General features: G+C 43.7%; 2 protein-coding genes across 2 annotated transcripts in view; one reads left to right on the top strand and one right to left on the bottom strand.

Moving 5' to 3' along the window:
- The window catches only part of LOC131482289 (major allergen I polypeptide chain 1-like), a 117,668-nt gene that overhangs the window by 45,191 nt on the left and 56,822 nt on the right, over positions 1 to 15,655 (top strand). The gene's annotated exons all lie outside the window — the stretch shown is intronic.
- The window catches only part of UBA2 (ubiquitin like modifier activating enzyme 2), a 28,789-nt gene that overhangs the window by 12,729 nt on the left and 405 nt on the right, over positions 1 to 15,655 (bottom strand). Inside the window, exons 2-10 of the mRNA XM_058675095.1 lie at positions 13,189 to 13,272; positions 12,066 to 12,136; positions 10,186 to 10,250; positions 8,991 to 9,091; positions 6,135 to 6,256; positions 4,013 to 4,080; positions 3,487 to 3,608; positions 2,618 to 2,717; positions 781 to 947 (exon numbers count right to left, since the gene is read on the bottom strand). Coding sequence (XP_058531078.1) covers positions 781 to 947; positions 2,618 to 2,717; positions 3,487 to 3,608; positions 4,013 to 4,080; positions 6,135 to 6,256; positions 8,991 to 9,091; positions 10,186 to 10,250; positions 12,066 to 12,136; positions 13,189 to 13,272 — 900 coding nt within the window. The remainder of the gene's footprint in view (positions 1 to 780; positions 948 to 2,617; positions 2,718 to 3,486; positions 3,609 to 4,012; positions 4,081 to 6,134; positions 6,257 to 8,990; positions 9,092 to 10,185; positions 10,251 to 12,065; positions 12,137 to 13,188; positions 13,273 to 15,655) is intronic.

Below are 15,655 nucleotides of genomic sequence, written 5' to 3'. Positions count from 1 at the left end.
TCAGGTCCCCACGCAGTGCAGGGTCCCAAGGCCCTGGGTCATCCCTGACCACCCTCCCAGGCCACAAGCAGAAGCTGGATGGGAACACGTGGCCGCCAGAACTAGAACCGGCACCCACATGAGATCCTGCACAGGCAGAGAGGACCCCAGTGCTAGGCCACCGTGCCAGGCCCTATTTTACTTCTAACAACAACAACTGTTACCGCATTTCTATATTGAGAGGTCTTTCAACCACTGAAATAGTTGTCAACTCTCTCAATATGAAGGCAATTTTAATACTCTCATATTCAACAGTGTAACTAAAGATTAAATTATTAAAATCAAATACAACATATTTCCTCAAAATCTGGTAGAATAATTTCCTAAAAAAATTATAGCTTTCAGGCACAGCACGGTGGCCTAGCAGATAAAGTCCTTGCCTTGAACACACCAGAATCTCAAATGGTTGCCAGTTCTAATCCCAGAGGCCCCACTTCCCATCCAGCTCCCTACTTGTGGCCTGGGAAAGCAGTCGAGGACGGCCAAAAGCCTTGGGACTCTGCACTCGCATAGGAGACCTGGAGGAGGTTCCTGGATCCTGGCTTCAGATTGGCACAGCACCAGCCACTGCCGTCACTTGGGAGGAAATCACTGGATGGAAGACCTTCCTCTCCCTCTCTCCTCCCCTCTGTATATCTGACTTTCCAATAAAAATAAAGATCTTTAAAAAAAATTCTAGCTTTCATTATAGTAAGTGCACACAGTTGCAATATCTGCAACTGTCACATTTCCAAAACAAACCTTATCCCATATGAGCTCGGCTCCGTCGCCTTTCTCTGCTAAGTGAACTCTTAGTGTCTCAATGCTCTTGGAAAAGAGACTTGCGTAGCTCTTCACATCCAGCACCTGCTGATCTTTCAGACCCAACTGGGGCTCATTCTGCTGATCTGATACATTGATTTCTTCTCCTGACAGAGAAAAGATTAGGATTTAATAAACTTCATCTTTCTACTGTGTCCTATTAAACTCGGGCCCTAATCAACAAGAAATTCAAATATCATAAAACAAATTCAATTAAAACAATTAGACCCAACAATGTAAATATATGCATAAGAAAATAACGATGGAAAAGAAGCAAGACAACTTCAGAACATAGGAGGGACACAAGGAGAGAACAGGCATCACTCCAGCACAGAGTCAGCCCTCAGGAAGCGAAAGTGATCGAATGGCTGAGAAGGATCCTGCACTGTTGGCAACTGCTCCAAAACACACAACTCTCCAGTGAACCCAACACTGCTATGCACATCTTAACTGCATACAATCAGGATAATGGCACAGCAGTTTAAATCTCCACCCATGGCACCAGCATCCCACATGGGAAACGTATCCAAGCTCCAGTGGTTCTATCCCCGATCCACCTTCCTGTAAACGGCTTGGGAGTGAAGCAGAAGATGGTCCAAGTGCTTGGAAACCTGCAACCACGTGGGAGACACAGAAGAAGCTCCTGGCTTTGGACCACTGCAGCTCGGGCCACTGTGGCCATTGGGGAGTGAACCAGCAGACGGGAAGCTCACGCTCCTTTTCTGTCTCTTGCAACAACTGTCTTTCAAATAAAAATGTTTTTTCAAGTTTTTTAAAAAAATTTTTATTGGAAAGTCAGATTTACAGAGAGGAGAGACAAAGATCTTAAATCCAGTGATTCACTCCCCAAGTGGCCTGAGCTGAGCTGATACAAACTTAGGAGCCAAGAGTTTCTTCTGGGTCTCCCACATGGGTGCAGGGTGCCATCCTCAACTTCTTTTCCCGGCCACAAGCAGAGAGCTGAATGGGAAATGGAGCAACCAAGACATGAACCGGCACCCATATGGGATCCTGGGAGATGCAAAGTGAGGCTCTAGCCATCAGACTATTGCGCCCAGGCCCCCAGAGGTAAAGGTTCTTATACACTGAAAATGGTTGGTCAATGAAACTCAGATCCTGCTGTGACTGGTCAGCGATGGCATGCTCTTCAGGGAATTTCTGATGGCCAAATGGGCCCGTTGGTCTCAAGGTGGCAATTACACCCTGCTCACACCTGGGATTTCCCCACACAAATCACTGTAAAGCCTGGCGGACCGCGCCCGAGGATGACAGCCGAGGACATCCTGGGCTAAGGGAGGCCAACCAGAGACTGGCGCCTGCTCTTACGTCACAGGGCTTCTGCTTGGCCCTGCACCCATGGCTGGGAGCCATTCAAGGAGTCAACAAATGCAAGATCTCTTTCAGTCTCCCTCTTTCAAATGAATACATAATCTTTAAAAAAAATAAATGCATCTCTAGGTGAAATCTTAAGATAATCACAAAACAACCAAGGTGTACACACTAATCCCAATACTTTATTTTAGGAGAAATATGAACGAACATGTTAATTAATAAAATAGAATGAAAAAAGAAGTCAGTGTACTAGAAATAGGATTTCATTTTTCAAGAGTATGCACAGGACTTGAGTGTCTACGGAAATAGAAGTGTGCATTTTTACAATCATCTCCAATGCGCAAACACATACAATTTGAAGCAACAACAGAGTCATTTAACATCTTTAGGAGAGGACAGTCCCAATTAAGGTATCCCAAAGACTAAAACACCATGATTTCTTTACCTTGACTCTGTACTTCAGCCCAGTCCAACGGAACCGGAGGTTTCCTTTTACGCCACAGTTTGTCCATTGTCAACAGATATCTAATATCATCTTTAAAAAGCTTAAAAAAGAGAGAGACAAATCCCATGAACTTTACAGTCCCTGACTTCACAAAAATTCAAAAAAAAAAAAATTACATATTATAAACAGTATATCATGAAATTAAATTTAAAGGCACATGCTATGTACCAGCAGCAAAGTGGCATTTTTTAAGAAAAAGACACACAGTTTAAGCTTTTCTAGGCGGAAGGTTGACGCAAATTGCTGCATGTGAAGCTGTTCATGAGTGCTCTGGTGAAACCTGCAGGCAGGCCTGTATTCCCAAGTTACTCCCCAAAGGACGGACCTCAGGTTCAACCACACAACACACACACCTTCAGGACTGCAGATCAATGCACGTTAACCCACTGCACCAGGTCCTGCATGAAATTTTGCAAGATTCCTTATAGGTATGAATTTTAATTTTTTTAATTGACACACAGTTAACTTTTATTACTAGTTTCCATCAGAAATTAATCTTTTTAAAGATTTCCTTTTTTATAGGAAAGGCAGATTGACAAGAGAAGGAGACAGAGAGATCTTGGATCACTCGCCACACGGCCATAACAGCCAGAGCTAAGCCATTCCAAAGCCTGGACCATGGAGCCGGGCGCAGGGTCCCAAGGTTTTAGGCCACCCTGTGCTGCTTTCCCAGGCCACAAGCAGGGAGGGTGGAGTGAACTTAGGAAGGGAGTAAGGGAAGTCCCAGGGCCTATGGAACTATATAATAAAATAATAATAATAATAAAAAAACTAAATATTTAAAAAAGCAAACAGAAAATAAAACTAACCTTGGTAAAAAGTTTAACTGGGTCATACCCAGTTGATTTAGCCCATTCCTTAGTGGAAATACGTTTAATATCACCATCTTCATTAGATGCTCTGGCTCTGGCTTCTGCTTCTGTTGGTTCCCCTACAAAAACAAGCAACCCACTATTTTCCAGTGCTAATGATTTTCTACTCTGCGTGGGGGGAGCAAAAATCAGTCATTCTTTAAGTCACCTTCATGCAAAACAGGGTTCAAGGAAAAAGAAAAATGACACGCTCATAAGCAACGGCATTTCTCAGGGCCACACAGACAGCAGCTCACAATACAGATGTACAGATCTGGGAGTAAACCAGACCCAGAAATTTCTGCTCACCTTGATTTCCTCAGAAGAAAACTGAGATTACATTTTGCTAAGACGTTGTAAAACAATACATGTTAAGTACATAACACATTATCTAGCACAATAACAACTAATTATAAACCACCAATACTGAATAAGCAAAATCACGCTGTCAGTAAGAAATAAAACTGCCAGCTGGTGTACGCACATGCAGCTTCCGGGTCAGCTCTGTCGGGAGACACTTCTTGATCGGCATCCTCCTCCCCAAACAACTGGCTGTAATTGAAAAAAAAAAAAAAAAATTAAAAACTTATGTACAACAAAATATTCTGAACCAATACGTTTTATATTCTCTACTCTGCACTCAATACTTCAAATGCGAGGAAAAGAGTCAGTTATAATGTATATATCAAAACTATTAAAGCAATTAGGTTGTACTCTGGTTTTAACTACAATTCAAGGAACACTAGGTCTCATAGACTTCTATCCGTCTCCACCTGCGAGGCTTCTTATATCCCAGCTGTGATGACGGTCACTAGAGTGCTGTCGGGGGAGCACCATGCCACCTGCACACAATCCCCACAAAACTGCTCTGTGCACATCAATGAACACAACCTTTTAAACTGGTCATCTGCATCTTTACTACAGCAGTATCAAAATATGAAGCTCAGACTCAATTCTACGTTCAAGTTATATAAAAACTGTTACTACTGGGCTGATTGAAGTAGCCTAGCAGCTGAACTCCTCGCATTTAACATGCCAGGATCCCATATGAACGCTGGTTCTAATCCTGGGGTCCCCACTTCCCATCCAGCTCCCTGCTTGTGGCCTGGGAAAGCAGTCGAGGACGGCCCAAAGCCTTGAGACCCTGCGCCCGCGTGGGAGACATGGAAGAGGCTCCTGGCTTTGTACTGGCCCAGCTCTGGTCCTTGTGACCACTTGGGGTGTGAAGCTGTGGATGGAAGATCTTCCTCTCTGTCTCTCCTCCTCTCTGTATACATGACTTTGCAATAAAAATAAAATAAGTCTTTCTAAAAAAATAGTATTTTGGAAATCTCCCTCGGTCCTGCAACAAAGAGAATGCTTGCCAATTACAAAAATGTTTATCCAACACACATAAAATTACATAATTTCCCTATAATTCTTACTGAAGCAAATATGCTAACCAATGCTTGCATTTTTTTGAATAAAAACATCGATTATTATTAATACATTTGCTGACATTTTCTATAGGATTTTTCCATTGGTACACATGAATTACACTCTAACAATTTCTCCTTCTTACACGATGTTTGGTCCTCACTGGTTTCAGGATCAAAGACATGTCACATAGATAGGAACTAGGTCCAATATCCCTTCTTCCCTCTCATTCATTTCTCTGGAGTTTGCATAAGGTTAGAATGGCACTTACACATTCCCTGCAAGTAGACCAGAATTTATCGACAAAATTCCATGGCCTACACTTCTCTACAGGAAGTTTTTAATAATCACTTTTGTTAATGTTAAATGAATTCATCAAATTATTAAATTCTTCAACATACTGGTATTGTCTTCCACTTTATTCTGTGGTTCATTTTCTTTTCTTTTTTTTTTTTTCCCAAGACATTTTTATTGCAAAGTCAGATGTACAGAGAGGAGAGACAGAGAGAAGTATCTTCTGTCTGATGATTCACTCCCCAGGTGACCGCAACGGCCGCTGCTGCACCGATCCGAAGCCAAGGACCAGGAACCTTCTTCTAGGTCTCCCACGCGGGTGGCAGGGTCCCAAGGCTTTGGGCCGTCCTTGACTGCTTTCCCAGGCCACAAGCAGGGAGTTGGACGGGAAGTGGGGCTGCTGGGATTAGAACCGGCACCCATATGGGATCCCGGTGCATTGAAGGCGAGGACTTTAGCCACCAAGACACTGCGCCAGGTTCTGTGGTTTATTTTCTATCTTGGGTTGGTGTCTTGCTTCACTGGTATTCAGCCTTTCTTCATGTAAGTTAGTAACTTCTTCCAGCTACAATACGCAAGGGATCATTTCATGTCCATTATTTTCACTATGACTAGAAAGAAACCCACTGTCATCTTTTTTCTTAACCAATGGGTTTTTTCCAGATATAAAGATTGGGATTTATTTAGTCACATACCTATCTACAATATCAGACTAAACTTTTTAAGTAGCCCATGACATGTAATGAATGGTGACTGATTCTAATGGATCCCAAGCAATATTACAAGGTGCCCTTCACCATATTTCAACACTATAAACATACTAAGATATTCAGAGAAGACTTATTTCCCATCATCACTACTGAAAAGTACATGCCAAGAAATATATACTTTCTTACTTGAACAAATATTTTGCCCAGACGATGCAATGAATAGGTTCTGAAGGCGTGTTGCGAATTGTACAGCCAGGAAAAGTTCTCTGGGTTGGTTTTGGATGACATTCATAACATTCAGTCACACCCTACAATCAGAAATGAAAAAAAAAGTATCCAATGGTAGTATTCTCAACATTGTATAGTAATTATAAGCATTTCCTTCATTCGGCTAATATAACAATTGGATTTTATGATTTTATGTTGTCAAGGATTTTTAAAAACATTAGTGACAACAAAATTCTGATTTTACAGATAAAGAATCTTTAATGAAAAGCTACTTGAATCAACTATAGTTACAGATAAGACTTATCTGATTCTTGACCCAGTGAACATCACCTAGAAACTAATTAAAAATTATTGCATCTCAATGTCAGGGGAACTCTACATTGATTACAATAAACAAAAAATACAAGAAAGCAGCTTTCCAAACAATTATTTCTCAAATACCTGTTAAACATTATTCATAGCCATGCCCTTAAAATCTCCTAGAAATAAGGTAAACTGAACGTAACTGATTGTAAGAAATATCTATACACTACTATCAAAGAAATACGTACACAATTATGGTTGAAAATCATCTATGACAGTTGAGACAATTTTCCACAACAATCACGAGTCATCAGTAGGGACAGCATTGTGTCCCAACGAATTAAGCCACACACTGGGACCCCTACACCCCCAGCGGAGTGCCTGGGCTTCCAATGCCGCTAACTGCTAACACGCACTGCAAGGCAGCAGATAGGACCCTTGCTACAGCGATGGGTGACAGAGGGAGGCCCTGGTTCCTGGTCTGATTATTGCGGGCATCCGAGCAATGAACCAATTATTCTGCACTTCAAATAAATAGACTTAGCAACAACAAAAATGTCATCCACCTCAGCCGTTCTGTCACCCATCTTACCCTATCTTGCTACACACCTGGTATTATTGGAATAAACAGTAGCAAAGAAACAAATTCCACAAATACTTCTTTAATGTAAACTGCAGAGTGTTGGGGCCAGCTTGGTGGCACAAGCATGCCATATGGGCATCAGTTCATGTTTCAGCTGTTCCACTTCCCATCCAGTTCCATGCTCATGGCCTGGGAAAGCAGTGAAGAATGGCTCAAGTCCTTAGGATCCTGCACCATGTGGGAGACCTGGAAAGAGGCTCCATGCTCCTGGCTTAAGACTGGCCCAGCTCTAGCAACTGCAGCCACCTGGGGAATGAACCAGTGGATGGAAGATCTTTATCTCTCCTTCTCTCTGTAAATCTGGCTTTTCAATTAAAATGAATACACCTTTTTTTTTAAAGATTTATTTATTTTATTACAAAGTCAGATATACAGAGAGGAGGAGAGACAGAGAGGAAGATCTTCCGTCCGATGATTCACTCCCCAAGTGAGCCGCAACGGCCAGTGCGCGCCGATCTGAAGCCAGGAGCCAGGAACCTCTTCCATGTCTCCCACGCGGGTGCAGGGTCCCAAGGTTTTCGCCGTCCTTGACTGCTTTCCCAGGCCACAAGCAGGGAGCTAGATGGGAAGTGGAGCTGCCGGGATTAGAACCAGCGCCCATATGGGATCCCGGGGCTTTCAAGGCGAGGACTTTAGCCGCTAGGCCATGGCGCCAGGCCCAAATGAATACATCCTTAAGAAAATCATTTTCTCCTTAAAACCATTTCTCATGCCCTTGGCCTTTCAATATACTTTCTTGGAGAAGCCACATGGCAGGCAGAGCGCACCTCAGTACACAGGAGTATTGCCTTGATCTATCAGCAAATACTGAAGACCTCCGTTTACTCAAAACACTTCAGTATGCACTGACATGTATAATTCTTTGGAATGACACTGAGTAAGCTTCCAAGAGCAATATGCATATGTAACAGTTAAAACAACTGAAGTAGAATCTCAATTTTCAACATAAACTGCCAAAAAAATTCAAACAAGTCAATTTTAAATCTAGCGTAATCTAATTTTCATAATTTCAAATCTCACAAAGGTTCTTCAAGTGCTTCTATGTTTAGCTTATAATACAGAAACAATCCAAATGGCAAAACAATATTGACATTTTATGAAACTGAGTTATAAACAAATATTTGCTGTTATTCATCATTTTTATAATGTTTCAAATATTTCACAAACACCCTCAAAAGTTTTCAGTTTTCTCCAGATCTATAAATCAAACTTAGACAAAAAGTCACTTTCAAAAACCTGGTTTACCAATTATCAAGTAGAATATGACATATAATCTCATACTACCAAGAACTAAGAAAATAAATAGTTTTACAAAAATGTGAGCCACACAGAGATAAACAGAGAGAAAGAACTGATGCATTGATCCACACCCCAAATGGCCACAACACTGAGGGCCAGGCCAGGCCTAGAGCCAGGATCTCAAAGTTCCCCCCGAAGCTCGCGCGTGGGGGCCCGGCACAGTAGACTAACAGTTAAAGCCCGTGCCTTGCATTTGAGGAATCCCATATGGGTGCCAGTTCTAATCCCGGCGGCCCCACTTCCCACCAGCTTCCTGCTTATGGCCTGGGAAAGCAGTGGAGTACGGCCCAAAGCCTGGGACTCTGCACCCACGTGGCAAGCCCAGAAGAGGCTCTGAGCTCCTGGCTTCGGCCACTTGGGGAATGAATCAACGGACGGAAAATCTTCATCTGTCTTCTCTGTATTGCTAATTTTCCAATACAAAAATAAGGAAGTGCAGCATTTGGGACTTAAACCAGCACCCCTATGGGAAGATGGCTTAGCCTCTTGTATCAGAGCATCTGCCCCACCCGCTCACCCAAGGTCTTGAATAAGTACCTGGAACCTTAAAAATCTTTGGTTTTGTTTACCTTTTTGATAGTAGTTACCTGCCCAAGGTAACCAGCAGTGCCACTCTCAATGAGAGGAACGTCCGCGGCCAGACACATTCTATTCACATGATTTCGAGCCGCTGGAAGAAAAACTCCAGTTAGCAATAGGGTTTGTGAACAATCAGTTACCTTTAATGAGTTAGGATGGCATTCACACAAACTGCTTTTTTATGTCTTTATGGGCAATTTTCTTATGACTATGAATACATGTTAATTACAGGCTCTTAAGAAATATACTTAGCAAAATCTCAAAGAATTTATATCACACATTTACTCCAAGGAAAACAGCCCTAGAAAGCAGTAATTTTTAAGTTTCAAAACTGCATCCTTCTGTAATACTTGGAAGTGAATGAAAATAATTTAGAATATCAGCTTGGAACCATTAAGGCAACTTTGGGTCAGCGAATACAAGCAGTCAGGCTAAAGCCATTCTGATTCATCCTTAATGTTTCTTATTTCGATATTTCTGAAAATTAACAACTTGACCAATAGCCTTTTACAAGTGGAAGTAAAATAAGCAAAGAATACTAAGTATTTTCACCCTTATATTCCAAACAGACAAATATGTTAATACTGACAAGTTACTTTACATCTAACGACATGAACCACCACGTTATACACTGAAAAATTAAATGGCTATTAAAAAATGTCCACATCCAACAGAATCCAGAGTTGGATCTCATGACACTAAATACACCTAAAACGATTCAAGAGCCATGGCTCCAAACTTCAGTATGCTATGACTCCATTCTCTAAACAGCAGTTTTCAACCCTGACTGTGGAAAAACTGGAAATACACAATGCTCGGGTTCCAAGCACAGCGTGATTCTGCCGTCTTCGGTGAGACCTGGGTACTGGTGTTCCTAATGCCTCCACGCACAGAAGTGCCAAGGCTTCTCCGCCCCAAAGGCCAAGCACACCCACACAGTGCGTCTCACCTTCCTGTTAATTTCAACTTTTGGTAGAATAGCATAATACATGATAGCTAATGCCTGGCTGGCACAGCAATTTCTAGTCAAAATTGTAAACAACCAGCAAGCTTGAAGCCTGACCTTGCTTCCACTTAGGTTTTTTAAAGTACTAACTCAAAAGGAAATATTTAAAGAAATACTCATTATAAATAGCTTTGCTGTTGGGGAGGGGAAAGATTGAGAATGTATCAAAATTATCTCACCTCTGTTATCTAAAGCATTCATAACTAATATGAATTGTCGAAAAAACTCCACATTATAGTCGGGGCTACAAAGCAAAAGAATAAAGGTCACAACCAGGGTCAGCCTTAGATACATCTTCACATTACCACACAGCCCTGAAACATACAGCATGCACTGACACACATGCCAGGACCTGACATTACCAGCATCTATCACCTAGATGGTGGCATATAATGTTTGCTAAAGAAACAATTTTCACCAGCTACCGAGGGCACAAGAGGACAACCACGGGCCAGCACAAAGATGGCATGACTTCCCTAGTGGGCCCCTTCCAGCCTCCTGTGGCAGCCAGGGCCTGGGAAAACACCAGGAGCACGTTCCCAGGCTCTGCCTGGCCTCCAACTTCAGCTTGTGGGGTCAGGACCAGGAAGGGTGCAGGCCCCTGGAGTCTGCTTTTAGAAGCACTGGGAAAGCAACACTGGCTGAAGGGTTATATGGCCACAGGCAGGTTTGCAGCAAAGCAAAAAAAAAGCTGAAGTCAAATGCCCTGAGAGCATTGAAGACTTTTCAAAAATGTTAGTGCTTCAAACAAGGGTTGTTTTTTATTTTTTTTTTGGGGGGGGGGTATATAACTAGCTTATTTAGGAATCAGGAACACTGTTTACCTCTAAGCAATGAGATTTTGCAAAAATGTACCCTTTGTGTCATTTGAATCTGGAACCTTGTATACATATACTCTAGTTTTAAATGTAAAAATTAAATAAATAACAACTAACTGCCTTTGATTTAAGGACATAATATCGAACTACCAAACAATATAATGCCTAACAAAACTCATGGGAAGTCCTTGTTTTGGAATGAACCGCCCTAGGCTTTGACAGACAAGACCAAAGAAAAATGGAATTAATCATACTAAATGTCACATAATCATTGAGTCTTTGAGAAAGACCCAAGGTTATTTTTAATCCCATTTCCTTGTGGGCAGGACAACTGTGGATAAAGGACAGTCGGCCCAGAGCGCCTTTGCTCTAAAGCCTCCAAACTTTCAGGATTCCTCTATGTCTGTTCCAGACTGAAGTGCACCCAAGTGCTGCCCAGCACACAGCCCAGGCCCTCCCGGAGCAGCATGGTGGGCCTGGGCAACTAAAGGCCACAGCTGAAACCAGGGAGAATGTGAAACAACAAAGTGAGACTCAGCAGATCTAAGCATATTCCACAAATTAGAATATTTGTTCACTTAACAAGAATATAATAAGGTCCTTTGTGGTCCTAAGTAATTATCTATTCATGGATTAAAATGTTTCATTGCTTATCCAAATTATTCATACTCTGATCTCTCTTCAGACCGAATAAATCTTTCGCCTTTTACAAATCATTCAAAGTATGTTTATAGATTCGTGAAAAGAATGTCACCTATATTCGCAAAAATCACTACACTTCCATTCTAAAGAAAACCATTTTTTAAAAGCAGCATGACACTAGGCTTGCATATTTAGTTAGTAGAAATAATTAAAAACTCCACAGGAGGGGCCCGGTGGCCTAGCTAAAGTCCTAGCCGTGAACGTCCTGGGATCCCCTTATGGGCACCAGTTCCAATCCCAGCAGCCCAGCTTCCCGTCCAGCTCCCTGCTTGTGACCTGGGAAAGCAGTCGAGGATGGCCCAAGGCCTCTAGACCCTGCACCTGCGTGGGAGACCTAGAAGAAGCTCCAGGTTCCTGGCTTCGGATAGGCTCAGCTCCGACCACTGTGGTCACTTGGGGAGTGAATCATCCGGACAGAAGATCTTCCTCTCTGTCTTTCCTCTTCTCTATATATATCTGACTTTGCAATAAAAAATAAATCTTAAAAAAGAAAAACCCTCCACAGGAAGCAATTCTGTAATACAATAATTAATGCATACTTCATGATGCTGTCGTGGTAGGCTATAATGTTAGCCTTCGGATAAAACTGCAGTACACTTTCTTTGGCAACCTGGAAAAACAAACAACACTAAATTACTACAACATTTTTGTTTGCCTTTGAAATCTACTTTTGGCAGACACCAATACTGTTGTTCACCTACTTACACGGTGCCTTACTTATATTAAACATTATAAAGAAATAAAAAAGTGACACATTTCCAATAGGATTAAGCTACACACACAGAGCTATGAAATAACAGGAGAGCCCTCCCCTGCATCCGGCAGGTTAGCTGCTACAGGAATGGCTCCAGTGGAGGGACAGGTAATCAGGTCATTCATTCATCCATTCACTTCACAAATATTTACCAAGCTTTTTCCAGTGAACCAGAAATCATCTAAGATGAATAGCGGGAAAAAATACTAATCAAATAGCCATCCAGGTAATTCTAAACAACTACAAGCTATGATAACAGAGGGGCACATGGGAAAAGCGAGGGCTGCTGCTAGGAGACTCCTGACTTGGTCTAGAAGGTAGAAAAGAACCCCATGGGGAAGGGGGAAAAACGAGTGGGCAGCAGAGAGGCAGAGAGGAAAACTCAAGCCCATTGCTTCTCCAGTCCCCAAACGGGCAGGGCAACCTGCAGGGAAGAGGAAGCACAGGGCTCGTCCTGAACAGGAATCAGGCTCTGGAAGGCCGGCCTCTAGTCCTTCACCCTCAGCTAAGAAGATGGCTTCACTGGGCCCGGCGCGATAGTGTAGTGGTTAAAGTCCTCGCCTTGCACTTGCCAGGATCCCATATGGTCGCCAGTTCTAATCCCGGCAGCCCTGCTTCCCATCCAGCTCCCTGCTTGTGCCCTGGGAAAGCGGTCGAGGACGGCCCAAAGCCTTGGAAAACTGCACCCGCATGGGAGACACGGAGGAACTCCTGGCCCCTGGCTTCAGATTGGCTCAGCTCCGGCCGTTGCGGTCACTTGGGGACAGAAGATCTTCCTCTCTGTCTCTCCTCTCTGTACATCTGCCTTTCCAATAAAAATAAATAAATCTTTACACATCATAAAACAAAAAAAAAGATGGCTTCACTCACCCGCACCCGATAACAGGGAAGGGTAGAGAAATAGCTACCTGCGCCTTGGATCTTCCAACATGCTTCTTTTGAAACAAGAACTGCCTGTTGAGGTTGCTGACATCAATGGTGTCCAGGTCAATCTGCAGACGCACACAGGGCAGATCAGTGAGAAGTGCTCGGGTCTGTGGGAGAACTCCCCTTAGCACCCACAACTCAGAACTTACAGCATCTGCTACACCAGCACCAAAACGCTCATGGGTCAGGTCATACAAAAAATTTTAAACTGGGGCTGGTGCCATGGCCTAGCGCCTAAAGTCCTCACCTTGAAAGCCCTGGGATCCCATATGGGCGCTGGATTAAATCCCAGCGACCCCGCTTCCCATCCAGCTCCCTGCTTGTGGGCTGGGAAAGCAGTCGAGGACGGCCCAAAGCTTTGGGACCCTGCACCCGCATGGGAGACCCAGAAGAGGTTCCTGGTCCTTGGCTTCGGATCGGTGCAGCAGCGGCCGTTGCGGTCACCTGGGGAGTGAATCATCGGACAGAAGATCTTCCTCTCTGTCTCTCCTCCTCTCTGTATATCTGACTTTGTAATAAAAAATAAATAAATCTTAAAAATATATATAAATAGGGCTCGGCAGCGTGGCCTAGTGGCTAAGGTCCTCGCCTTGATCCCATATGGCTGCTGGTTCTAATTCTGGCAGCTCCACTTCCTCTCTATCTCTCCTCCTCTCAGTATATCTGACTTTGTAATAAAAATAAAAATAAATCTTTTAAAAATATATATATATAAATAAAAATAAACAAATAAAAATATATACTTTGAAAGGAAGCCACATATTTTTGTTTCATCATTCCAGCAAATATTTCAGGAAATTCCTTAGATAACATAAAGATATGTGGATTCAAGGCATTTTTTAATATTGTCATAAGAAATGGTGTCTCAGAAGTCTGCTTATCCTGACTGCACATAGGATGTATACACGCATCAAAACATGACACCGCATAAATATGTACAATGATTTTTCTTAATTTTAAAGCTAGAGACAGAGAAGTATCTTGCATTCACTGGTTCACTCCCCAAGCAGCTTTCAACAGCAAGGCTGAAGGCAGGCTGAAGCCAGAGGCAGGAACTCCGCCGCCAGCAGCAGCCAAAGTGCTAGAGGCATCATCAGCTGCTCCCTCCCACAGCCACCAGCAGCAGGGTGCACACCAGGAACTAGGCATCCCAGGCACCCAGCTCACCTCCAAATGCACAAGTACACAGACATGTCAAGTGTAAAAGTGATCAAAACTTAGAGGTGAAGTTATTGGAAAAAAAAATCCATTTTACCTAATCTTTCTTTCGTACAGTAAATCTTTACCCTGTGATTCTGAATGCTACATGACAAACTGGCTAACTGGGTTTCTGTTTGCAGTCTTTAGCTCAAGTGCAGTCTCACATTGATTTCTACCCAACAGCTGTGAAACCTGCATGTCTGATGTCAAAACGGGTGGCACGCTGAAAAAAAAATACCCAACACCTTTTAAGCTAGATCTAATTGCTACATACAAACATATAGATGAAAATGGATAAAACTGAAAGGCCAAAATCACTTTCATTCTACTCCAATCAACGTGACGTAAACACTGAGAGCCAAATGGCTTTGGCTACAAGTCCCGAAAACCATCCACAGCGGTGACCACCTACAGACATCTTCTTGCCTCTCGATGCTCCACAGAAATGAAAACCAAATAAAACAAGCACTTATCTCACAAGCGCCCCAATTCACTATCTTGTGTGGCACCAAACGGTTTGGTAAACAAGTCATCCGTAATTATGAAAGCATCAGTCATATGTTTGGATGTGTCCTATGGACTTGACGCGAGCTAGCCCTTCCAGGTCAGACCGCGCCCGCGCGCACACACACACACCTGCTTCATTCATTCCTAACTTCAGCACACACACCTCCCTACCCTCTCTTGCTTCATTCATTCCGAGCTTCAGCTCTAGGACTGATTTCTGCCCATTTCCCCTACACCTGCCGGCACTTCGAAACACCCACCCTAGCTCCCCAGGTAACGTCACCAACCCCTCCCAGAGGACCCGAAAGACAGAAAACCATGGCTTCCTGACGATGTCCATCAACGCCAGCGTGCGCGTGGACAGGAGCGAGGACACTGCCCGGACACGGGGTCCACGAAGGCAGCACAAGGCTGGCACCCGGGGCGACGGGGAGTCGAGCCACCCGGGGAGAGTTACCCAACCCTCGTGGCTTCCCCGTGGCCTCATGCGTTAAAAATAAAACGGACCGAGAAGAGCGTTTCCAAGTCCGGCGCCGTAGCCACCAGCTGGGGCGAGCGTGGGTGGGCGGCTCACGCCTCCACCCACGGCCTGAGTTACGGAGGGGACGTTCGAATCCAAGTCACAGCACCCACGAGGGGCTGCAGGCTGGCACGGCTGGACGACCGCCGGGCAGCGGGAGGACGCGCGGCCCACCCCGCCCCGCGCCACCGACGCTGCCCGCGGGGCGCTGGGGGGCCTGG

Source organism: Ochotona princeps, chromosome 16, assembly GCF_030435755.1.
Source record: "Ochotona princeps isolate mOchPri1 chromosome 16, mOchPri1.hap1, whole genome shotgun sequence".
NCBI classification, from domain to species: Eukaryota; Metazoa; Chordata; class Mammalia; order Lagomorpha; family Ochotonidae; genus Ochotona; species Ochotona princeps.
The sequence above is the reverse complement of the archived record's forward strand: the minus strand, read 5'-3'. Positions and strand labels throughout refer to the sequence as shown.